The 24,326-nt window shown below is 50.5% G+C and overlaps 1 protein-coding gene across 10 annotated transcripts in view; it reads left to right on the top strand.

Annotated features, from left to right (window-relative positions):
- MTMR3 (myotubularin related protein 3) overlaps positions 1-23,795 on the top strand; it is a 64,022-nt gene extending 40,227 nt beyond the window's left edge. For 3 of the 10 annotated variants that reach the window (XM_027665499.1, XM_027665506.1, XM_027665500.1), the window contains exons 10-21: positions 4,505-4,710; positions 4,921-5,052; positions 6,963-7,074; positions 7,946-8,141; positions 9,683-9,868; positions 11,241-11,411; positions 13,661-13,806; positions 14,470-15,868; positions 17,648-17,758; positions 18,216-18,304; positions 19,456-19,482; positions 21,649-21,820. In XM_027665499.1, the coding sequence (XP_027521300.1) occupies positions 4,505-4,710; positions 4,921-5,052; positions 6,963-7,074; positions 7,946-8,141; positions 9,683-9,868; positions 11,241-11,411; positions 13,661-13,806; positions 14,470-15,868; positions 17,648-17,758; positions 18,216-18,304; positions 19,456-19,482; positions 21,649-21,820 (2,947 nt within the window). Of the gene's footprint in view, positions 1-4,504; positions 4,711-4,920; positions 5,053-6,962; positions 7,075-7,945; positions 8,142-9,682; positions 9,869-11,240; positions 11,412-13,660; positions 13,807-14,469; positions 15,869-17,647; positions 17,759-18,215; positions 18,305-18,711; positions 18,975-19,455; positions 19,483-21,648 lie in introns of those variants that run through there. The other 7 variants (XM_027665498.1, XM_027665501.1, XM_027665502.1 and 4 more) reach the window with 7 other exon arrangements.
- Positions 23,796-24,326: the final 531 nt, after the last annotated feature.

The raw sequence follows: 24,326 nt of genomic DNA, 5'->3' as shown, positions 1-24,326 counted from the left end.
CAGGGCAGCTTCCCTCCTCCTGTCACCCCTGCACACAGGGAAAGCACTTGGTTCTCATTCCTGGGAGCAGCCTGCATTCCAGGGATTTATGGGAGAGCAATTTAAAAGTCAAAAGACCACAGAGACTGAAATTGTCCTGTCCCTGCCTCCAGTTCTGTGCAGTTCTGCTGAGGCTCTCTGTGGTAAATCACAGCTGCCTTTTCATTGCCAGTCTTCAAATCAGGGAGAGAAAAGTGTTTCTATTATTTTGACTTCTTTTTTTTTTTTTATTTGACATTTAGTAATAGATTTTTCAAGACATCCAGTTCATCATTCTGGGCTCTAATTGAGCTCACAGCAGGGAGTGGATGATGATCCATAGGATTTCAAGGCCAGGTTGGATGGGGCTTAGAACTACCTGGGATAGTGAAAGGTGTCCCTGCCCATGGCAGGAGGTGGAACTGGATGGGCTTTAAATCCCTTCCAACCCAAACCATTCTGTGACTGGAATTCCATGTATAGTTTTATATATATACATATATATAGCCATAAAAACAGCTTTTCTTACTCTTGGTGGAGTAAGAAACAAAACCTTAATGATTTTAGTTTCATTATTGATCACAGTAATAAATCTCTTTTTGCTTTACTTAAGGGGGAAAAAGAGTAATAGTGATTTTAAAAAAAATTAGTCCAATGACTTGTCTCAGATGCTGAACAGTGGGACAGAGAGAGACCAGAGACAGACCCTGACAACCACAAATTCCCTGTCCTTGTAAAGCAGTCGGGGCTGAAAAGCAGAACAAACAGGGCTGAATTCGGAGACAAACATCAGGAGATACTCCTGGAGATTGGACTGTCAGGAGTGTTGCTTCTGTTCTCTGATCAGATTTCCACAGAAATCTCACACCCACTCTCTGCAGTTTTGCTCAGTGTTTACAATTTTTTAAACCTTTTCACATATTTTATGAGGTCACAGAATCCCAGACCGGTTTGGGTGGGAAGGGACCTTAAAGCTCATCCAGTTCCATCCCATGGACAGGGACACCTTCCACTAGCCCAGGTTGCTCCAAGTCCTTTCCAGCCAGGCCTTGGACACTTCCAGGGATGGGGCAGCCTCACCTCTCTGGGCAACAATAGTTTATGTGGATAAATCTGGCCCGTGACATGGATTTTGTAGCTTCCTTGTTTTGGCCACAGAAAATCAGTTTTAGAGAGAAGGCTCTTGGGATTTTGTGAAAAGACAATAGAGAGGATTTCCTACCTTCTGGAAAGAGCATCCTAAGCTCAGACAACCTCTCTGGACGTTGGCTGGGTGGAAGGTGTCCTTTTGCCTTGCCCACTGCTGAAGGGGAGCACCCACCCAGGCAGGTCCTGCTGGCACAGGGAATGAAGGCACGGGCAGAACTGCCCTGTTCCCTCCTTGCTGAGTTCTATCCCTGAATTGCTGCCGTGGGTTTTCCATTCCCAGTGCTGGGAGTTCAGTAATGCAGCACAGGGAGCAATTCAGCCCTCCTTAGTCCTCCTGCTCTGTAGCTACAAGGACTTGGGGGATTTATTGTTGTGCTCAAAGGTGGTTTGATCACGGGGGGGTTAAGCCTGTGCAGAGGTGTACGTACATCCTACAGCCATACAACAGCTTGTAAAGGGCTTTAGAGCTGCCTAATGGGGGGTTACTCCTTGGTTTCTGCAGGGGGGCTGCATGTTGATGTGTCTCTAGTGAGGGAGTTTGCAGGGGAGGTTTTGCTTTAAATTTTTTAGATCTGTTTTTTTGGTTCCTGAGCTCTGAGTGACACCATCTTATCCCCAGGGACCTAGGAATCACTTTTATTCCAGTGGCCAGTCCAGTCGGAATGAGTGTGATTCCTCAGACCTCCCGTGCCCCCTAAATAGAATTGTTTGCTGATTTCTGCTGGTACATCTGAACGTGGCATATTTGTGTGGGATAGGAGTGTTTGAGCTTCACAGCCACCAACGAGCTCAATGTCTGGCCTAGTGATTCTTTATTATTTGGGGTATAATGCGAGACAAGAACCTGGAGATGAAAACCTAACCGTTTATGAACCTGTGAAAATGGATCTGCAGCAGGTAGTAATGAAATCTGGGAGAACATATGGAAAAATAAATGAGCTGCTCTGTTCAAAATAGATTTCTTACACGTATAATGATGTTTTATTTTCTTTTATTATTTGCGCAAGCATAGTGGGGAACAGGGTGGCCTTTCAGTGATTGGCACGGATTTTTTGCTGAACTAATTTGCTCTGGGTAGAGCTGTTTCTGAAAGGCTATTAATTCCAGCAGAAATCCATTTCCCTGTGCCGGCAGCCGGCTGGCACCTGGTGCAAGTGCCGTGGCTCCGCATCGCCTTCCCTCCGCTTCAGCTAACGCGGCGTGTCAGCTCCTTCCTCTCACCGAGGGGATTTTACGTGAAACAATTATACAAGCCCCGTGGAAAATACTTAAAATACCATATCACAGCCTGTTTTGTGACGGGAGGGCCCTGCCCCGCGGAGCCGTGTCCCGCTGGATGGGGAGCAGGAGGCGGCGGCGCCCACGGGTGCCCGCGGGGACACTGCGGAGGAGGTGCTGCACAGCCCCCCGGGGTGACAGCTCTGACAGCACATCACACACCAGCCTGTCACACCCACAGACAGCCCTCAGAGTGCTCACAGGGAGAAGGGGAAGATGGAAAGCTCTGGGGGGGTTGTCTTCCTGTGCAGGGCTGGAGGAGTCGGCTGTTCAGATGTGCTGAAGGGTTGTGCTGAGCCTTCACTGCTCTGGTGTTCCTTGATTAGAGGGAATCGAGCAACTCCTGGTTGCCCTGAGGCTGAGATGGGCAGTTTGTTTGCAGGAAGGCTCTAAAATCCTTTGCTGCATCGTAACCTGTAGGAGCTGTAATTGGCAGGTGTGTGCTTTGGAAGTGGGGGGTTGTGCTGGGACTCCTGAGCAAGAGCAGCAGAGGCACCTCTGCTGGAAGGGATGTGTTCCCACAAATCCACCGCTGTCCTGGGCTCACTCCACAGCGTGGGCAGCAGGGCAGGGGGGATTCTGCCCCTCTGCCCCTCAGCTGAGACCCCCCTGCAGAGCTGCTCCAGCCCTGGGAACAGCACAGGGAGGACGTGGAGCTGCTGGAGAGAGTCCAGAGGAGGCCCCAGAGATGCTGCCAGGGCTGGAGCCCCTCTGCTCTGGAGCCAGGCTGGGAGAGCTGGGGGGGTTCACCTGGACAAGAGGAGGCTCCAGGGAGAGCTGAGAGCCCCTTGCAGGGCCTAAAGGGGCTCCAGGAGAGCTGGAGAGGGACTGGGGACAAGGGATGGAGGGACAGGACAAAGGGGAATGGCTTCCCACTGCCAGAGGGCAGGGAGAGATGGGATATTGGGAAGGAATTCCTGGCTGTGAGGGTGGGGAGGCCCTGGCACAGGTTGCCCAGAGAAGCTGTGGCTGCCCCTGGATCCCTGGAAGTGTCCCAGACCAGGTTGGATGGGGCTTGGAGCAACCTGGGCTGGTGGGAGGTGTTCCTGCCCATGGCAGGGCATGGAATGGAATAAGCTTTAGGGTCACTTCCCATCCAAACCATTCCATAATGGTTTGCAGGTCATTTAAAGAGAGAAGTGTGTGGATGAATGGAGGGATATTTCAGCTGGGACATGAGGCAGGGAGTGAACATCTCTGGGTGTCCTGTTCTCAGCATTGTTGCCTCACTGTGTGGCCTCAGAGAAGTTGTATCTTTGCTGCTCTGGCTGCTCCCTCTGTGCCCACAGCCAGGCTTCCTTGGTCCAGGGCTGAGCTCCCTGAACTGAGGGGCTGCTGGGCAAGGTCAAGGAGAAGGTTGTTACTCCCAGCTGCAAACGCTTCAGGGAATGGGCAATCTCAGAGCTGGTGGCAGCAGTGGGTTGTGCCAGCACAGAGGCAGCAAGTGGAATTACTGTGATCAGATGTTTCAGTCCTCTTTTTATAATAGATTGTAGGGGAGAGTTTTTAAATCTTTTTCAGATCATGTTTACAATGGTTCAATGAGTTTTAATTATTTCAGATCTGTTCTTTATACGTAGTACAAGAAGCTGGGTCTTTAAGGAAATAACTCTTCAGACGTGTAAAAAAATGTGATTTTTTTAATGTCACTCCCCAGGAGGTGAGAGCCATGTTCAGGGTGGGGTGTTCCTCATTTATCTGCCATCCAGCAGGTGTTGAATTCCTCTGGAATGCCTCACCTGCTGTTCCAAAACGCTCCCCAGCCTTCACTGACCAACAGGCCACAATATTGAGCAAGAAGATGCTTTGTTTTCTCTTCCTGACCTTGCTTTGACTTTCCCCTTTCATTGACTGTGTTCTCAGTCAGCATTTGGAAGGGAAGCACCTGGAATATGCTGCCACCAACTCCCAGGTTGGATAACTGCTGGACAGTGGCGAGGTCCCCGGTGGGAATTAAGATCCCGCAGCACGCCAGTGAAGTTTTGGTGCCCTCTGGATCCTTTTCATCCTGATCCTTCAACTTATGCACTGTTGGTTTTGTTCTTCCTTCCCTTTCCAGGCACCAGAGCAATGGGGCAGTGATCTCCCGCTGTGGGCAGCCCGAGGTCAGCTGGTGGGGCTGGAGGAACGCCGACGACGAGCACCTCGTCCAGTCCGTGGCCAAGGCCTGCGCCTCGGACTCGAGGTCCAACAGCAACAAACTGATGAATGGGAATTGTTCCAGAGATTTCTCCAATGGAGGGGACCTCTCTGATGTGGAGTTTGGTAAGTCTGTCACTGTTACTTTTCTGTGAGGGGCAGAGGTTTATGTAAAAGATTAATCTCCCGTGCTGGAACAGGTTGAATCCATTGTGTTCAGTCAGGCATTCTCCAGTTACTGTGTGCATGTGCATCGTGGAACTGAGTGAATCGTTTTGTGACCAAGGTCAGAAGTATCCTTTGAGTTCCTCACCAGTTGCATCTCCTCCCTCCCAGACTCCTCCATCTCCAATGCCTCGGGAGCAGAGAGTTTGGCAATTCAGCCCCAGAAGCTTTTGATCTTGGACGCGCGATCGTACGCGGCAGCCGTGGCCAACAGAGCCAAGGGGGGAGGCTGTGAGTGCCCAGGTGAGCAGCACTTCTTCTGCTTTCCATTCAGCTAATCAAAAGGATGTGCTCCAATGGAATTGCACTGATCCCCCTCAGGACAGCCTGTTTAACTGACCGTGGGGATGGAGGGCTGTTCATCTGTCTGAATGTTCTGGATCGTAGCAGCCACCACCAGCCCTTCCAAAGGGCAGGTTTAGCTGTTAATTAAGGCTGTTCCCAGAGCATAAACCCAGCTGGTGACAGAGCTCAGTAAATGCTGAACTGTGTGGAACATGCTGATGAGCTCTCCCTTGCTGAGTCAAACATATAAACTAGAGAGAGACAAAGGTGTCCAGTGTGCTCATGGCTAAAAGCCCTGAACTTGTAAAACCCACTGGCTGCAGAGAATAATAATACTCTAGAATGGTTGTGCAAAATACAGCTTTTCAGCAATTTTTCTAAAGCTGAAACATTTTTCAGCGTTTATATCATAACCAACTGCAATCTTGCTTCACCTTGCATGTGTAATGCATTTGCAACACCACTTTGTGTTCTTTGGCACTTGTGCTTTGGTTGCTTTTATAAACAAGGTGTTATTTATGGTCACTACTGGGTATGAATGCAGCCTGTTAAAATTCCATGGGTGGAGAGTCTGGAAAAAAATGCCAGACAGAAAAACTAGAGATAAGATAACAAAATCTCTTTTGGCTGTGTGTTCTTGTTTTGGTCTTTGCTGCAGTAGCTGCTCTTTATGCAGCCACCAGTAAGGAAAGATGAAGTTTCCATTTAAAACCTCAAAATTACTAAATAATTCTTTATGAGAGAGTAAAATTTCAAACCAGAAAAGCAGAGTCTACAGGAAGTTTGTTTTTCTTGTATATTGGTTCTTGAATTCTGTGTAGAAGATTTTCAAACAGCTTGTCATCTTCAATAAATACTTGTATTGCTTTCTGCTGCTAAGTTTTCTGCTGGTATTGCCAAGTTTGCTTCATTCTCTGTATAAAAATAGCTCATTTATGCTGTGCTTTATTTTAGATATAACATAACTCAGTGAAAAGACCAAAAAATGCTGAAATTGTCTTGTGCAATCTGTGGCTGGAGTTACAGAGTCCATTGCTAACAGGATGTTCTCTTTGGGTCAGCAGCTGTTGGGCTGATAAAGAGCTGGGAAATCAAATGATACAAAACATGCTCAGACTCCTGTATTTCCCTGTGCAAGCACTCAGCATCCCAGATTCTGCATCCTGATTATTTTTCTCCTGTAGAAACAGTCATTTTGGTTATTGTGTCACCATTTTTGTGCAGACAGAAGCATCAAAACTAAATCTAGGAAAAACCATTGAACTGGTGTTTTTCTGGCTCTCCTTGGGTGCCCCCCTGAGCTGTGACCCTGTCTGCACATGAGCACATCCCATAGCAACATCCAAAGTAATTCCATAGATCTTCTGTTTTCCTGAACTTCCAGTATTTCTCACACATGTGATGCTTCCTCATAAAATTCCCCTCAGAAGAAAGCAGTGGATGGAGTAACCTTTCATTCTTTCTGAGTGCTTAGGAAAAGCAATCTATGACTTGCATCCATAAATTACCAGTTAAATGTTATTTATCTTTGCATCTTATGATGTTTCCCAGTCTTTACAGACACTCTGGGACCTGGAGCACAGGAATATCCCTATTCCCATAGGTTTGCACTCTGCTTTTTGTAACCTGGAGTGAAACATTGCAAGTAAATACAGCAGGACTTTGGTAAATGCTTTCTGTTTTGCTGGGCTGTGGTGTCATGCCTGGAATACCCACCGAGCTCCAAGGGCTGCTGTGTCCTTACAGAATAGCCATAAACAGATTATTTCATCTGTCCACAGCAACAGGGGTTTGTTTTGATGAAAAAAAACTTCTTTTAGAAATGCAGTTGTTCAGTTTCTTCCCTCTTCCTTGCCCTCTCCCTGCAGAGTATTACCCCAACTGTGAGGTGGTGTTCATGGGGATGGCAAACATCCATTCCATCCGGAAGAGCTTTCAGTCCCTGCGTCTGCTCTGCACACAAATGCCAGATCCAGGAAAGTAAGTGGATGTTTGGGCCTTGGGTGACGTGTTTCTGCAGCCACGTTCTTCTGCTGCTGGTTTGGAAACTGAAATTCCGTGGGTTTTCCCCAGTGACTGTCCTGGGTGATAATGGGTCCTGGGTGATAATGCTCGGCTGTATATTTTCATTTCCATGGAGGTAGTTGGTTTACTGTGATTGAAGTGACCCTAGAGAGTTAGTTGTGAAATGATAGTGTAACTTTGGATGTTGATACCAGAGTGTTGCTGCTTCTGGTGGGCTTCTAAGCACTCACACTTAGGTTGACATGCTATTCCCAGCTCTTTAATATTCACATCTTGTCTCTCCTTTGGAAAATTCTGGCTGTGTTCCATGTTCCCCTCATTTATAGTGCCATTTCAAGAGAATATTTCATAGCCTTCCAGTGCTATGGGGTACCTACCCTGTAATGGCCCATCAAATCCGAAGCTTCTGAGCTTGGGTCTTCACTAGGACACTGGAGTTGTTAATTAAGGCTGTTCCCAGAGCATAAACCAGGCATGTGACAGCGCTCAGGGAATGCTGAACTGTGTGGAACGTGCTGATGAGCTTTCCCTTGCTGAGTCAAACATATAAACTCCCACTTACCTGTTTGGAAATTGCTGCTAAAGCCTTCCATGGTCTCAAAGTCGATCCAGACCTTCAGCTCATCCCAGAGAGTGGCAGTTCCTCGGGTAGGTGTGTGGCTTTGTTGCTCCACCCTGGGAGAGCATTAACGAGACAGAAATGAAAACTGCTCCCGCGTGCCGCTCGCAGCTTATTGAAACAGCAGCTTCGCCGTGATGAATTCAGAGATCCAAACCTGGAAGCATTTTAAAAGAGCAAAAACTGTCTTCCCTTGTTTTCCTCTAGTTGGCTGTCAGCTCTGGAGAGCACCAAGTGGCTGCAGCACTTGTCGGTGCTCCTGAAGTCGGCGCTGCTGGTGGTTCACGCCGTGGACCGGGACCAGCGGCCGGTGCTGGTGCACTGCTCCGACGGCTGGGACCGCACCCCCCAGATCGTGGCGCTGGCCAAGCTGCTGCTGGACCCCTACTACAGGACCACAGAGGTGGGTGATCCCTCTGGGAGGGCACTGGGGAGCTCAGGGCCTTGGCTGAGCAAACCTGGCTATAAATTACTGCAGTTCTTTCCGCTAAGGAAGGCACTAAAGCTGGCAGGAGTTAACCAACCACAGCCTGGGCGAACAGTCTGTAACTCAGACATTATATTCCTTTTGCTGTAACTGCACAGTCATGGTCTGTGCTTCCTCATATTTACCTCAGGAATATGGAGTACAAAGTGCTGCAATTGCAGTTTCCATTGCCCCACTGCAGGTTCTCAGCCAAGCGCTCAGACAAAGCCTTTCTCTTTGCTGGATTTCCCAAGTGCATAGCTTTCCAGTTTCACATTTTCCCTGTCCTCTGTCAGTTATATTTCTCCTGTTTTTTCAGCCTGAATTTTTTCCCCCATCACTTTGCAGCACTGTGGGACATGTTCTGGCTGGGTTCCATCTGCCAGCCCACGGGCAAGATGCCTTTGTTGTCCAGAACAGAACTCTGTGTCTGAACACTGCTGTGAGCTGCTGCTTAAAGCCTCACTCACACAGGGACCAGAGGCTTGAGCTGCAGCAAAGCCTTTTGGATGGAAGTGTGGAAACTTCTTGGATCCTTTTTCACATGGGTTCTACAAGCTGGCATCCACCAGGGCAAAACATGCTGCTCTGGCCTGGGCACAGAGCCTCCTCCTGGTGCTCCAAGGAGTGCTGTCCCTCCTGTTCATGGTGCAGAGTTCTGCTCTGCACACCCTGTGCCTTCCTTGTCATCCAGAGGAAACCATAAACTGCAGCTGCCTATGCCAGGATCAGAAATGTTGAGGAAAATGAGTCTTCAGCATTGCCACGTCTCACATTTCTCAGCTGTCAGCCATTATTTTGGCTCTGATCACAGCCTTTGACTCAATAAAGATCCTCTACAATTTTTCTTTCCTCCAAGAACCAAAACCTTCCTGCCCTGTGATGGATTTCAGGTTCTGTAAGACAAGGTGTCACATTCAGCTGCTCATCCAGGCACTGTTTGGGAATGTCTTTGCCCTTTTCATTTTCATGAGAAATCACTCAAGTGAACCTTTAATCAGCCTTGTGACTGGTGTACACCAGACAAGCACCTGCTCTCCCTGAGCTTGGATGTCCTGTTGTGGATTGTTTCCTTTCCTAACAGGCAGGTCTGCCCATCATTTTCAAGGGAAAGCTTTCAGATGTCCTGTCCAAATGCTGGGTACCATGATCCAGATGGATTTGATCAAGATGAAGTTCCTGCTCGCCTCTGCCTGGAGAGATAGGGCTCATATCAGGATCCTCCCTGCCAGTCACTGAGGACTTAATCTGCCTTATTCCCTTTCCTGTTCATGTAGTTTGGGAATCCATACCTGTCCCAATTTCATTTCAGAGCACAGAGGCACTAAAGCAGCAAAGAGAAGTAATGAGCCCAGTGCTGAAGGGAAATAAGAGAGTGAGAGCACATCAATAAAGTGATTCCCACGAGTCTCAGACCATCTTAGAAAACAGAGCCAAAGGAAAACAGGAATTCTTCATCTGTCCTCTTGTTTCTGCAGGGTTTCCAGGTGCTGGTGGAGACAGAGTGGCTGGATTTTGGCCACAAGTTTGCAGATCGCTGTGGCCATGGGGAGAACTCAGATGACCTGAACGAGCGCTGCCCGGTGTTTCTGCAGTGGCTGGACTGTGTCCATCAGCTCCAGAGGCAGTTCCCTTGCTCTTTTGAGTTTAACGAAGCATTCCTTGTGAGTTGAGAGTTTTACAGACTCTTCTAAACCGGTGCTGGCGTCCCCAGAGCCTGGGGGGCTGATTTTCCCACCTGTCTGTGACATTCTGGAAGTGTCCAAGGCCAGGTTGGACGGGGCTTGGAGCAACCTGGGCTAGTGGAAGGTGTCCCTGCCCATGGCAGAGGATGGAATGAGATGAGCTTTAAAGTCCCTTCCAACCCAAACCATTCTCTAAGCATGATAAAGGTAATGTCAAAGCTGCCCAGATACAGCAAACAAAATTATTTGTCTATTCCATGGGGTCTATTCATTCTTAAAACAGAAGCAGGACCCTTAAGGGTCCTTTTAGACTTAAATGAAAGAAATTATATCAATTAAATATTCCCACCTAAGAGGTATAAAACATCCTCACAGCATGAAAAAAATCATCCTTACTGGCAATACAAACCTCCCCCTGCTTTGATCATGTTTTGACTTGAAAACTCCTCCTCTAAAAACAACCTACTCCATTCATTTTTTTTTTTCAGTTTCTTTGCTGAAAATGAAAATGAAATTTTTCAGTTTCTGTGCTGAAAGGATATAGGAGCTGTGTTTATATTCTCTGGAAGCAGACAGCTCTCCCATTAGGAATTCACCCAGGATGGTCAAAGTCAGTCCCCGGGTGTCTGGGGAAGTGGCAGTCATGGGCTACAGGAGCAGTAATCTGAGAAGTAAAAGTTTTTATGAAGTGTCTGATCCACTGAGAGATTTAAGGCACATTCCTGTGATTGTGGCTGACTTGAATTACCACTTGCCAGCTCAGCCATGTAACCGAGTCTGTGGACGGTCCTGGCGTAACTCAGTTGTGAAATGAGATACAACAGGTAGTAACTGGCTTCACTTCACACTGCTGATCTCCAGGGGCTGGCAGACAACATACCCGTGGTGTTCTGGCCTAATTTTTCAGAGTATTGAACTACTTGTCTTCATTTAACATCTGAATAATCCTAAGGAAGTCATTTATATGCCCGAAGTTAAGCTCACACTAAGCCATTTTGTTAGGCTGGGCCTACAGCACCGAGGGATTAATGATCAGCGTGTCTGGGGTGCATTAATGTTTTGTAGCACAGGAATCATGGGTTTGCCTGTCCTGCAGGGCAGTGAGTTTGAATCAATGTGACCTTTATACTTGATTATGAACAAATATTTTGTCTTTCTAGGTTATATTTTTTCCTGAATTTTTTTTAGTTATGATTTTCAAAGATTCCGCTCCACTTGCATTCCTTTGTAAGGAGGTATGCAAAAAATGCTGTGTATCGCGTGTCAGCCCTGGGAAGGGGGTTTGGTCGTGCAGAGGGAGGGTGAAGCTGATCTCTTGTGCCACCTGACACGTCTGAATTGCTCTGTGCAGGTGAAATTGGTGCAGCACACCTACTCCTGCCTCTTTGGAACATTCCTGTGCAACAATGCAAAAGAGAGAGGAGAGAAACACACTCAGGAACGGACCTGCTCCGTCTGGTCTTTGCTGCGGGCAGCAAACAAAGCCTTCAAAAACCTGCTCTACTCCTCCCAGTCGGAGTCTGTATGTATCCCCCTCCCCCTGCAGGGAGAGCCCTGGGGGCCCCCAGCTACAGTCCCCAGAAGGAGGGGGGTACCGTGAGAAAACACCCCAACAGTGGGACACAGGGAATGGGGGTTCAGCCACAACTGAGGCGGTGGCAGCCCCGTTCCTGGAAGGGTTCAAAGCCAGGATGGGGCTTGGAGCAACCTGGTCTTGTGGAAGGTGTCCCTGCCCATGGCAGGGGATAGAATTGGATGATCTTTAAGTTCCCTTCCCACCCAAACCATTCTGGGATTCTCTGAACTGTCACCGTGAACAGAGGGGTGTTTCCAGACCAGTGAGCTCAGCTCTCCCCACTGACATTCACCTTGGAGCACTCAGCTCAGGCTGATGTTTCAAGTCTTGTGTTAATTTTGCTGATATTTGAGGAATGTCAAATGCCACCTCAGAAATTTCTCAGTGCTGGAAATGTGTTTTCTGTAACTAAATATTGTACTGTATTTTTTGTAGCAGAAAACATTTCAGTGTTTGATAAATAGACCTCTCTAGAGAACTAAACTGTGTCAGAGGAGTGACAGAAAATTGCCTGCAAACCTAGACACTATGTCTAAATTCATCTCAAAGCTAAACAGAAGAAGTAGCTCAGATTATTTGGTGTATCTTTGTCTCGGTACCTTCACGTTTTCAGTCTGGCCGCTCCATGGTAAGAGCTCACTGAATGTTCTGGGGAGGGGCTCACAGTTCCCTCAGTGTGTGCCTGATACAAGGTCATGTGAGGCACTGAGGGGTGCAGAGCACGGCCAGGGGAACACACAGTCACCAAGTGACATCATGGGTAGGACTGCAAAGAACTTGTATAAATATTTAAGCCCTTTTTATTTATGAAAGTGCGAGATGTCATAAACGGAACTGTAAGGACTGTGCAGAGGGTTTGCATATGATAGATGTGGCTTTTATTTGTTCCTTAGAGTCAAATTAAGGAGCAGGGAAGAGTTTTATGCCCACGTTGGTTCTGAGAAGATGAGTTTTCCACTCCCTGAGCCCTCCTGGCTGTGTGTGCCCTGGCTGTGGCCCTGCACAGCTCTGGGCTGTCACCGCGCCGAGCCCTCTGAGCCTTCCCTCCTGACATGGCATCCTGGGAGTGCTGAGGCAGAGCAGGCAGACACAGCCTGGGGGGATGTTTGAAGCTATGAATGCATCTAAATTTCCCTGAAAATGCCAGCAGGTGTGCCCAGCAGGAGTGTAGAGGGCTCTTGCAGCAGGATGAGTGGACAGGGCTGTCCTTGGGCTGCCCTCGGGGACTTGGCCCCTGTTCTCAGGAAAGACAAAACTGTCTGTGCTAACAAGGAGACTCTTTCAGTGTGGGGGAGTTTTGGTATTTTCCTGTCTTGGGTTCATCTTTCTGTGGTTTTACTTTGGGCTTTAAAAGGTGCCTCTGATGCAACCACATCTGTTACAAAGCCAAAGTTTAAGAGCAGCAACCACCTCGCAGCCCTTCCCCTGCTCAGTGCCAGGGAAACCTGACTGCTCCTAGAATCACAGCATTTTCTGAGTGGGAAGGGACCCACAAGGATCATGGCCCTGCACAGACACCCAACAATCCCACCCTGTCCCTGACAATGTTGTCCAAACCTTCCTGGAGCTCTGGCAGCCTTGGGGCTGTGCCCACTGCCCTGGGGAGCCTGGTCAGTGCCCAACCAGCCTCTGGGGGGGCAGACTGTTCCTCTATCATTGCCTGCTTTTCCACAGGGAGTCTGCTTGGAGAAGAGTGGAATTGCTAGCGTGAGCCCAGGTGTTTTTATCGGAATCATAAAGCATATTCCACAATCAAGGAATCCCTTTTAACAGCAAGGTGTCTCTTCCAAGTGTTTCTGCATGTACTGAATTTGTACATGTGAGTGCCTCCTTTAGAGCCAGGATGGGCTGGGCTGGATTGGGGCCTGTGGAAGTGAGTTCAGCTCCCTCTGGCACAGTGCAACACAACTCACAAGGAAACCTCGGCACTGACAGTGGGCCACTGAAATTCCACAGCAGTTCAAATTGTTCAGGAGCTTTGTGAAGGTGTAGATTCAGAGAGAGCACATTGCAGGAGTTCAGTCAGGACGAGCTGAAGGCCATCAGTGTTCAGCCTCTGTCTCTGACAGAAAAGATCATTCTAGACCCAAGTGTGGCTGATTAAACACCATCACTGCTCACTGGCACCCCCAGGGCTGAACTCCTCTGCCTGCTGGGAGCCAGCAGTCGACCCTTTCCCGTGTTGTCCCTCTCAGGTGCTGTACCCAGTGTGCCATGTGCGGAACTTAATGCTCTGGAGTGCTGTTTACCTGCCCTGCTCGTCCCCCTCCACGCCCGCCGACGACTCCTGTGCCCCGTACCCTGTGCCAGGCTCGAGCCCTGAAGAGCAGCCTCTGGGCAGGTGAGCCTAGAGCCCAGAAATCCCTCCTGTAAAGTAAGATCAACAGGGAATATTGTGGGATATAAAAGGAGAATGTTTGTGGCGGGAGGGCAGGATTTCTCCCAGGTGGATTTGTGGGAATGTGGGACTGATTTGCCCCAGTGCAGTCTGTCGGTGTTTTGGGTTTGGAAGCTGTCACATTTTGGGGGTGATAATGTGGCAAAGAGAAGCTTGGCAAACAGAATTAAGCTTTGAGGGTCCCACAGCCACATAAAATTCCTTATATCCTTGTGGGATATAAGCTTTCCTTCAGCTATCTTGAATTGGAGTTCTTTTTTTGGCGTTGCATAACTATTTCTTTGCTTTTCTGTACAATGGCTCCCAGCACATGTTAACTAGGAGGTGTGACCAGGCTCAAAGCATTTGGGCTTGGTGGTAAAGGGATTATTCTGGGAATGTTTGAAGTCTGGTTGAGCATATTTTCCTGATGGCAAACAAAGGAAGTCCTGAAGCAGCTCTGCACTACAGATGGGCAGAACGTGCTCCTGGATAATGCTTCCCACAAGCCCATTAGTGAACAGATTGTTACTGTCCTAATTGAGGGGGGAGCTTTTAAACCACAGTAGCTAAATGTTTAAAAAAGCATCCCCTGACTGTGGATTGGGATTGTCTGTGCCTTTGCAGGCTACCAAAGACGAGATCCTTCGACAATCTGCCGACAGCCTGTGACAGCAGCGTGCCTACAGCCGCCCGCCGGAGCAGCGACCCCAGCCTCAACGAGAAGTGGCAGGAGCACCGCCGCTCCCTGGAGCTCAGCAGCCTCAGCCCCCCCGGGGACGAGCCCTTCGAGGGGGACACCCTGGGCTGGCAGGGCAGGGCCCCCCTGGGCGCCGAGCTCTCCGTCGCAGCCGGGGTGGCAGAGGGACAGATGGAGAACATCCTGCAGGAGGCCACGAAAGATGACGTTGGGCTGGAGGAGCACTTAAGGGGTGGCCCGGAGGCAGCAGGGAGAGGGGCTGAGGTGTCCCTGGATAAGGAGAAGAGAGCTGACAGTCTGCGGGGGTATGTCAGTGACCTCGGGGAAAAGGCCGAGGCGGACACAGGTATCGTAACGAACAATCCCACACCCACCCCACACCCGCTTTCACAAGGTGCTTCTGAGCCCAGAGGACAACAGGACGAGCACGGCGATCCTGGCAGCGCTCTCCAGAAGGTACCTCAGGTGAGGGAGCTGCAGGCTGTTCCTTTGGAGGGCTCCGCTCAGAACAACACAGAGGAAGAAGGTGTTGGGAAACACGAAGAAGCAGAGAGCCCGTACGGCACAGCACAGGCCGGCCTTCCCTTCCCTCTGCCACCCCCGCCCGAGGCAAGGACATCCAACATCGAAAGTTCCACGGAAACCTTAACGGAGACTGAAGCAAAGCCTGAGTTCCTGCCTAAGGGCCCGTACCACAGAGCTCACCCCTTCGACAACAGCGCCGACGAGCTGTCCCGAACTCTGGAGAACAGGCCGGAGGGGGAGTGCATGATAGAGCTCCAAAAACTGGGAACAAGAGCGCACAGGACTTCTGGTAGCAGCACCACGCACCTCCCGATGCCTTCCCCTTGTGCCTTGCCCTTCGCGGAGCGGAAAGACGAGGTCGTGTGTAACGGGGAGCCGGAGCCCGAGAACAAGCTGGCGGAGAAACCCGCGGGGCTCGTCCCCCCGAAATTCCCCGCCACCAACGGACACTGCGTGAACGGGGAGGACGGGCGGCTCAAGGCCTCGCTCAGCAGGCAGGTGTCGGTGGCCAGCTGCGGCTCCGCCCAGCTGCACCTGAGGAACTTGCACCACAAGTGGGTGCTGAGCCAGCTGGGGAAGCCGGCGGGCGGCAGCCCCGACCAGCCCGCCCGCAGCCACCTGGACGACGACGGCATGCCCGTCTACAGCGACGTCATCCAGCAGCGCCTGCGCCAGATCGAGACCGGACACCAGCAGGAGGTGGAGACCCTCAAGAAGCAGGTGCAGGAGCTCAAGAGCCGCTTGGAGAGCCAGTTCCTCAACAGCTCCCTGCGGCTCAACGGGGACTACGGAGACGAAGTGGTGAGTGAGCGGTACCTGTGCCGCGTCTGGAGCTCACCGGGCGCTCGGGGGGCGTTTCTGGGCTGTGCAGGCTCTTACAGAACTCTCCAGGTCATTCTGAAGAGGGCAAACACTTGATAAATGGCAATTAATGACTAATATTTTCACCCAACTTCAGTTTGACCATGAGTGGACCTAAGGTTTATTTCGAGGTGGGCGTTTGGCGGCAGCTCACACATACCTGGACATACCCAAACACCCTCACTGGCCTTAAGAAAACACCCAAACACCCTCACTGGCCTTAATAAAACACCCAGACACCCTCACTGGCCTTAATAAAACACCCAAACACTGTCACTGGCCTTATTAAAAAACCCAAACACTTTCAGTGGCCTTATTAAAAACCCAAACACCTTCAGTGGCCTTATTAAAAAACCCAAACACCTTCAGTGGCCTTACTAAAAAACCCAAACACCTCTTTTACTGTTGTTTTCATGTAGAGCAAAGACATTTTCCTGAGGCTGTATCTGTGCCATTTTTGGGACAGCAGCATGGGATGATCCCTTGGTGCTTTGCAGGTTCAGGTGATGCTTTGTGAACTCAGACCCATCAGGTTCACACTGTCCCTTTCAGATGGCCAGGATGCTCCAGGCTCAGTAACTGGAATAAATTTCTGGAATTCTGAACTGGCATAAATTAACTGAGCTTTCCTGCAGCCTTATGTCAAAAAGAGTTTTTTTTCTCAACATATTAAGGGAGCTTTTAATCTATTTGTGCTTTTACTTGGAAGTGTTTAAAGTTGTAAAAGTTGGGACTTTTGTAGAGAATTGTACCTTCCTGTGGGTTTGAGCACTTGCCTGTAATTCCTGAGGCTGACACAACACCCATCAGAAATTTCCTTTTCCCACGTGGTTTATATGCCTGCAACATTGAAAAAAATAAATATTTATAGGAGGTTTGTGGAATTCATTGTTGTTTAGGAGTGACAGAGGTGCTGGATAGTCCCAGGTACGTTTGTTGTGAAAAACCCTTGGAGCCCTCTTGGCTCTTCCCATTGGAGACACAGCATGATGTGCTCCATCGGGCCCAGTGTCACTGCAAAAAGCTTGGATTCCCTGGAGAAATCAGGTGCTTTGGCTTGATTGATTCTGCTCCCATTTTTAAGGGCCTTCAGAAGCTGCAGCGTAGGGCTGGCAGTGCTTCCAGAAAATTCCCTGTTTTTAAGAACCTGATCTCTACCTTCTGTTTGTGCCTCAGCTTGGGAGTTGCAGGTTTTCTTCTGGAGCTCCAGAAATGCCTATTCCTCAGGCACAAAAGACATTAACTCAAGATTTCTTGCTATTTTACTGTATTTTAGGGGCTGGCTGAATTTTAAATCTGTTAAAATCCACCTCTACCTGGATAGACTATATTAAGGAAGCATTATTCCCCCAAACCTATATATAGAATATATATATCTCAGATTCTGAGTTTCCCATATGCAATTTGGCTTGTATTTTCCAGAATCTTTGCCAACAAAAGGATATATGCATTACTAATTTTACTTTTGAAAGTGAAACAACCTTGGAAAGGAAACAGGACCCTGGAATTGGAGCCCCAGAGAGCAGGTTTTGGTTAATCACCCAAAGCTTTGCCAGAACTTTGCGCTAACGCAGCAGAAACTGGATTTTAAATCCACTCTGCCTCATGTCCTCCTGTCACCAGAGGGGCAGACCCTGACCTGTCGGGGATTCCGGGTGTTATTTGGTTGGAAGCAGGGATATGGGAAGGTTCTGTTCAGCTGTGTTTGTTTGCCAACAGACATCTATCCCCGACTCGGAAAGCAATCTGGATCAGAACTGCTTGTCTCGCTGCAGCACAGAGATTTTCTCTGAAGCCAGCTGGGAGCAGGTGGATAAACAGGACACAGAGGTACAGACTAAATCCCTGTGAATCACTCCTTTTGGGATATTGATATTCAAATTCTCCTCTGGCCTTTGGTCGTGTGCCACTTCTTGGGAACTCTCTTCCTTGCGTTCCGCTTGTCTCACCTGACATACCAGTACCTGTGCCTATGAGCCCTCTGCTTCACAGACTGGGAGCTGGGGAAGGGGGGAGTAGGAAAGGAGCCTCAGCTGGACATGTGCTTGGGGAATGTCCACCTTTAGCTGAAGGGAATTGGATTTTCTGGCTTGATTTCTGCCTGTCCGAGGGAATCCAGCGTCTCTGTTCTCACAGGTCTGTGCATCTGCTCCCGTTGCCAGCCCTGACCTTGTGCTCTTACAGCAGAACAAGCACCTTCCTTGGGGTGCTTGGCTTTGCTTTTGGGAGCACAAACAGGATGGGTGTGCTTCCACTGCCCCTCCCTGACCCCTGGCTGTTGTTGCAGGTGACGCGGTGGCTCCCGGACCACCTGGCCGCTCACTGCTACGGCTGTGACAGCGCCTTCTGGCTCGCCAGCAGGAAACACCACTGCAGGTACCGGGCACAGGAGGGAGGGACACGCTGCTCTGCTCCCCTCACACCTGCCAGGCCCTTCCTTTGGACACACGGGTCCTCTCCCAAGGAGGGGTGTCAGAGCAGGAGGAGCCGAGCACTTGGAACAGAACAGTTCCTCCTGCTCAGCTCCACTTCAGGCACAGGAGATATTTAAAAGCCACGTTTGGTATCTGTTCCACCCCAGCCAAAGCAGATCCCACCTTTTTCCCTCAGAATGGATTTGGAGGCAGCTGGCTGTTTAGATTTATAAAAAATACCCCTTTGTCATCTTAGCATTCAGTAATTCAATATATGAGTTACATGAAATATAGGATTAGCATCTTCTTCCCACTGCTGGTTGTAAACCTGCTCCTTTCCTTCTCTAACCATTCTCCCCTCTTCATTAGCTTGCTCCTACAGAATCTGAAAAGAACACCTATGTGAGATCAAAGTTTTCTGGATTATTCTTTGCCAGACATGTTGCCACAGAGGCTGCAGCAGCTCAGGCAGCAGCAGGGCCTTAATGAAGAGCAGGAGGCAGAGGCCACGTGGTCAAAGCCAGAGAATCTCCAGTTTCTAAGTTCTGTTTCAAATAAATTCCTATTCCTGGTTTCTGGACATGCAAAAACTATTACAGGAACCAGCATTTAAATAAATGGCAGTTACCACATTCTTCTGCTCTGTTGCTTTTTGAAGTTAGAAAGAGTTATGAACATCATTTTTGGTTCGTGTCTGGTTTATATTTTGCTCCAATTAGTCTTGTAAAGCTGATCAAACCCAGGGAAGAACAAATAGAATTGGAATGATTTTTTTTTTCCCATGTCCACTGTGCTTGTGCAAATTTATATCACGAGGCCGTTCCCTAGGCCTGGGCTCAGGAGAATTCCCAGAGCCTGGACACACACGTGTCTCCCCAACAGCACGAGGAGTTAAAATGGCCTCAGGGTTTCACATGGCTGCACATCTCCCTGGAGTGTCTTTGTGTGTTCAGCTTTGCCATGTCCAGTGAGCAGAGACCCACACCACAGTAAACATCCACAACCCCTTCCCTGGGGGTGGAAAGGCCTTGAGCAGGATAAAACCTTCCAACTTCCTTGGTTGCCACAGTTTGCTCCCTCTGCCTGTTCCCTGAGCTCTCTCTCCCCCTGCAGGGACCCTGACCGAGTTGATCAGCTCTGGTGAGCATTTCCAGCAGCCTCTGCCCCTTGTCCGTCTGCCTTTCCTGGGTGACTTCTCCCAACTAACTCGGGCTGTTCCCCCTCTTTGTTTCTCACTTGCCTACAAATCACCAGAACTAGGGTGGGGGTGTTTGGATCCGTGGGAACAGGCCTCTCTCCTCACAAAGAGGCTTTTAGGACTTGGCTTTTGGGAGCTTAAACGGGATGTGTCTCACACTAACACTCACTGTCAGCCCGTGTGTGTGACAGAGAATGCTGTGCTGCTCACTGGGAGGACACTGCCCTGCAAGTTTATCCATTTATTTTTGATCCTTCCCTTTTTTGCCATATTTCTGGGAGAGATCCATGTGTTATCAAACAATTCCAACATTGCTCTGCATGCTGTTGACGAAAACCTGCCACTTGTTTTAGAAGGACTGAAAATCCTGTAGCAGGAGCAGGTCCAGGGCGGGTTGAGGGTCAGGATCACCAAACTGGATGAACAGCTGTGATTTGGCATTTTGGGGAGTGTGATTTTCAGTCCCCCTTTCTCTAACGAGCAAGATCCCTTTTCCAACCTGTTTTTTAACATCTCATTCTAATCCCTGAAGCGAAGCAGGGGACCACCAGGATAGAAGGATGAGCTGTCCAGAGCTTTCCAAAGCTCAGGAGAGCAGCTACAGAGCACCATTATCTGGGATAAAACAACAAAACCCCAAGCATATGTTAGGAAGCTGTTGAACTCCAACAAAGAGATACTTGTTTTAATCTCTCTGGTTCTCTTTTCCTTCATCCATCAGCAGGGAGCTGCTGCAGGATAATCGTTCCTTGGGCAGTGAGCTGGGGCTGTGGGAGCTGCTTCTCCACAGGGTGTTGCTGTGTGACACCTCAGGGGCTGTTCCCACTCCCATGGGTGTTTCTGACAGGGGTTTCTAACAGGATCCTCTGGACTCCAGAGCCTGTGCAGAGGCTGGTCTCTGTGCTGAGGTTCCCGCTCCGAGCCTTGGAGCTGCTGTGCAGAACTGAGGAAATGAGTCCACTGAAGTGGGAAATGGGATTTCTCTGCTCCCTCTCTCCCCATCAGTGACCAGCAGCTGGAGATCTCCTCTCTTGGCAAGGAAGGCTTAGTCAGAGCTGCTGGGTGTCAGCAGAATTCCCTGGCAGTCTCTTGGCAGCAGCAAATCTCCAGCACAGAACAAGGAGGGCACCAAATCCTGATGCCAAGGAGTTAATGGGAAGGGCAGCTGCGAAATGCAGGTCCCTGGAGTGCTGCTCCCAGCTCCTTGTAGGAGTCGATGGGTTTGGAGGACAGGGCTCACAGGCTGTGAGGGGGTGCAGGAGGAGGGAGTTGCCTGAGCTGTGCCCATCCCCAGTGAGGTGCATGTGCCAGCTCCCGGGAATGCCATGAGTGCCTGCCCCGCATGGAACGCCTGCCTGCCCGCCCCGGGCTTTGCATGGTCCCTGTTGGCTCAGTGTCCTGGATGCAGGAGTGTGGGACTGCTGGAGCTGCTGTGGGGGCAGGGGGGGGGTTGCACTGACTGAAATGAGGTTTGGTGTTCCCATCTGTCCCAGCTTGGAGCAGTCCTGGCTCCTCCCAGCACGGCCACATCCGTCCCGCTGTGATCCCGGGCTGGATCAGGGCTGTGAGCAGGGCCACAGCCCCACGGTCCCCACATCCTCCTGCAGGAGGGGCCTGTTGTGGCTCCAGCTCAGCCCCTCTCAGCCCTGTGCTGCAGGGTGGTGGTGGCACCATCCCTGAGCTCCTCTGCAGCACATCCAGCCTGGAAGTGTTCCAGGCCAGGTTGGACGGGGCTTGGAGCAACCTGGGCTAGTGGAAGGTGTTCCTGCCCATGGCAGGAGGTGGGATGAGAAGGGCTTTAAGGTCCTTCCCACCCAAACCATTCCATGATGACATGGCAGAGAGCTGACCCATCACTGCAGAGGAGTTTGATGAGCTACAATCCCACACTGTCCCCACCTCCGAGCTCCCTCCTGTGTCCATTCCTGGATGTCTGCTCCGACTGGAGAAGGGATCAGTGCAGATGTTGGAGCTGTCCCTGCCGGTGCCCTGGTCCAGAGTGTCTCCAGGGCCAACCCCATCACAGCACTGGGAATATCTCATTTTACAACTTTATCAAACTGCTTCTAATCTTCCCTTTTCTGTCTCTCCTCTATTCCTGACACAAGGAATTGTGGGAACGTGTTCTGCTCCAGTTGCTGTAACCAGAAGGTGCCCGTTCCCAGCCAGCAGCTCTTCGAGCCCAGCAGGGTCTGCAAGTCCTGCTACAGCAGCCTCCACCCCGGCAGCTCCAGCCTGGACCTCGAACTGGACAAGCCCATCACTGCCACGTCCAACTGAATTCCCGGCCTGGGAGCGGCGGGGGAGCAGCCGAGCCGGCCCTTCCCCAGGACAGTTGGATCCCGGAGGGCCGAGGCTGGGAGGCTGCGGGAGCGCTGTGGAGGTCGGGCGGGGGCGTGGCTGGGCGGGATGGACATCGAGGGTGCGCCGCTGGATTGTGGGAGTCTCCTTTTCCAGCTCTTCCCCCTTCCCTGCCTGTCCTGTCCGTGTGTCCGTGTGTGTGTGTATATATAATAATATATATATGTTTGTTTGTTTGCGGGAGGGTGTGGAGGTGGGAAGGGGCTGGGCCAGAGCCAGGATCCCGTGGGTGTTCCTGTCCCGCTCGGAGGGTTTGGGAGCGGGGAGCGGAGGGAACTGGGCCAGCCAAGCTGCAGAACCTCCAGAGCTGGAGCCTCCAGGGCTTTCAATCACTCCTGTAATTCCAAACCAGAAACTGCTGTTTGGGAACCTGTTGCTGCTACAAGAGGTGGGAATGTCCTTCCCAGGAGAGCCCTCTCCCTCTCTGTTCTCACAGTGGCTGCCCCAGGGGATCCCCTGCACACACAATCCCTGAGCTTTGAGCCGTTGGGATCACCTGGACTGTTGGCTCAGGAATGTTGGGGGGGGTGAGATGATGTCACACCAGGCCTCTCCAAAGGTCTGTCCATGCAATCCATGATTCAAATCCGAGTGGGACAGGAGCAGATCTTTGCCTTGTCCTTGTCCCCTCTCTAGGAGGTTCCCTGTGGGAGCAGAGCTTTGCCAAGGTCAGGCCCAGGCCCTGGTGGGTCAGACTCGCACTTTACTGAGGCTCCAAACCGATGGAAGGCACCGGGACCCGCTGGAGTCTCCGGGCTCGGTCCTGGGGGGAGTGCACTGGTGCTTGGCATCCTCCTGGGATGTTCCCCCTTTCCCAGGCTGTGTTCAGTGTACCCCAGATAGGAAAAACCTGCCTGAGGATCTTACAACAATCCAAAACACATCATGGATCCCCCTTCTTCCTTCTGCCCCAATCCCAGTCACTGAAGTGTGAATCTCCCGAGTATCTGTTTGTAACTCAGCAGTAGGTGCTCATCCCTTCCCATAGATCCCATAAATCCTGCTTAGTGCAATCTGGCAGAGGAAGCGTAGATCCTGCTCACAGTGTATTCCTTAGGCAAAGTCCCAACTGCTCTGTGATATTCCCAACAATCCTGCTGGAGTATTTGAGAGCTCTAGATACAACAGCTCAAAATCTAAGAAACCTCGGGAAAGGAGCGTTTCCCTTCCCTGGAATGTCACAATCACATCCAAAGGAGGGTGACACAGATAAACTGTCTGGCAGAGCTCGGTGGGTCTGAGGGGAGAGGCCCAGGGGGTCTGACTGTGCCCTCCCCACCCCACGAGGATCCGGCAGGAACGAATGTCCAGGAAGGAGGAGGCTGCGTCCTTTTGGGGAGGGGCTCTGGGAAGGGACGGAGCATCTTGGGATCTCCCTGGCACGGGTTTAGAAAAAGCTACAAGGAGGGAAAGGCGAGGCTGAGGTGGGTTCTCCGAGGGGTGTCCAGGAATTGTTCCTGACCCAGCAGTGGGTGCTGGAACGGAGGCTCAGGCATCGGAGCGGGAGGAGGGGAATGTCCGGCTCTTCCCGGGAATGGGGAGGGGGCAGGGCCGGGGCTGGGGGTGTTACCCCAACCTCGTGTGGGGCAGGATGAGCCGGAGCCTCCGCAGCTCCTGGTGCCAGGAGGGCTGGGATGTACAGTGTGAATAAACGCTTGCGGCTCTTTAGGCTTTTTTGGATCGATGAAGCACTTTTTTTATTAATATTATTTTTCTTTGTATGTAAAGGAGGAAGCGTCTCTCTCTCCGTAGCTGTGTACAGAAATAACCCTTCTCTCCACAAGAGAGTAAAGTGCTCCTATATTTTTCATTTTTGTCAAAAGCGAGAAGTAAATACTTTAGAATTGTTAAATATATAAATAAAAGTGAATAAAGTTTAGACTTTTGCATGGGAGCATTTGCTAACACACTTTCTAATTTTTTTATTTTGCTTCCCTGTCCCTCGGAGGGGACGTGGTGGAGGTTCACTGGGAGCACTGAGGCCTTGGAAAAGGAGCAGCAGCTGCTGCCTCTGGCTTTGTGTTCCAGGCCGTGTCTTCGCAAGGAACAACAAACTGTTGCTCCTAAACCCAGAAGAAAAAATAAATCTTACACTTGGTTTTCCTGGTCCCAGGGAGGGGGAAAGGCACAACCCCCCCCCCCCCCCCCGGGTTCTGTTGGTACAGTCAGTGCTGTTTTCCAAGGATGGAGAACTGTTGGAGGTTGTTGGTGTTGGAGTCTCAGCTCCCTGCATCCCACGTTTTCCTTTCTCCCCTTAACTCACCATCATATTTCACTCTGATGATGTTGCCCAACTGTAGGAGCAGCCCAGGTCTCCAGGGAATTCCCCTGCTTTCAGTGGGGTTTGGTGGGGGAGGTCGGAGTTGTCACTGTTACAGCTCCTGCCTTATCCCAGTGCTGGTGGAGCTGCAGCTCTTTGGGAACA

The sequence above is a fragment of the Corapipo altera genome, unplaced genomic scaffold (assembly GCF_003945725.1).
Source record: "Corapipo altera isolate COAL_440 unplaced genomic scaffold, ASM394572v1 151, whole genome shotgun sequence".
NCBI lineage: Eukaryota > Metazoa > Chordata > Aves > Passeriformes > Pipridae > Corapipo > Corapipo altera.
The sequence above is the reverse complement of the archived record's forward strand: the minus strand, read 5'-3'. Positions and strand labels throughout refer to the sequence as shown.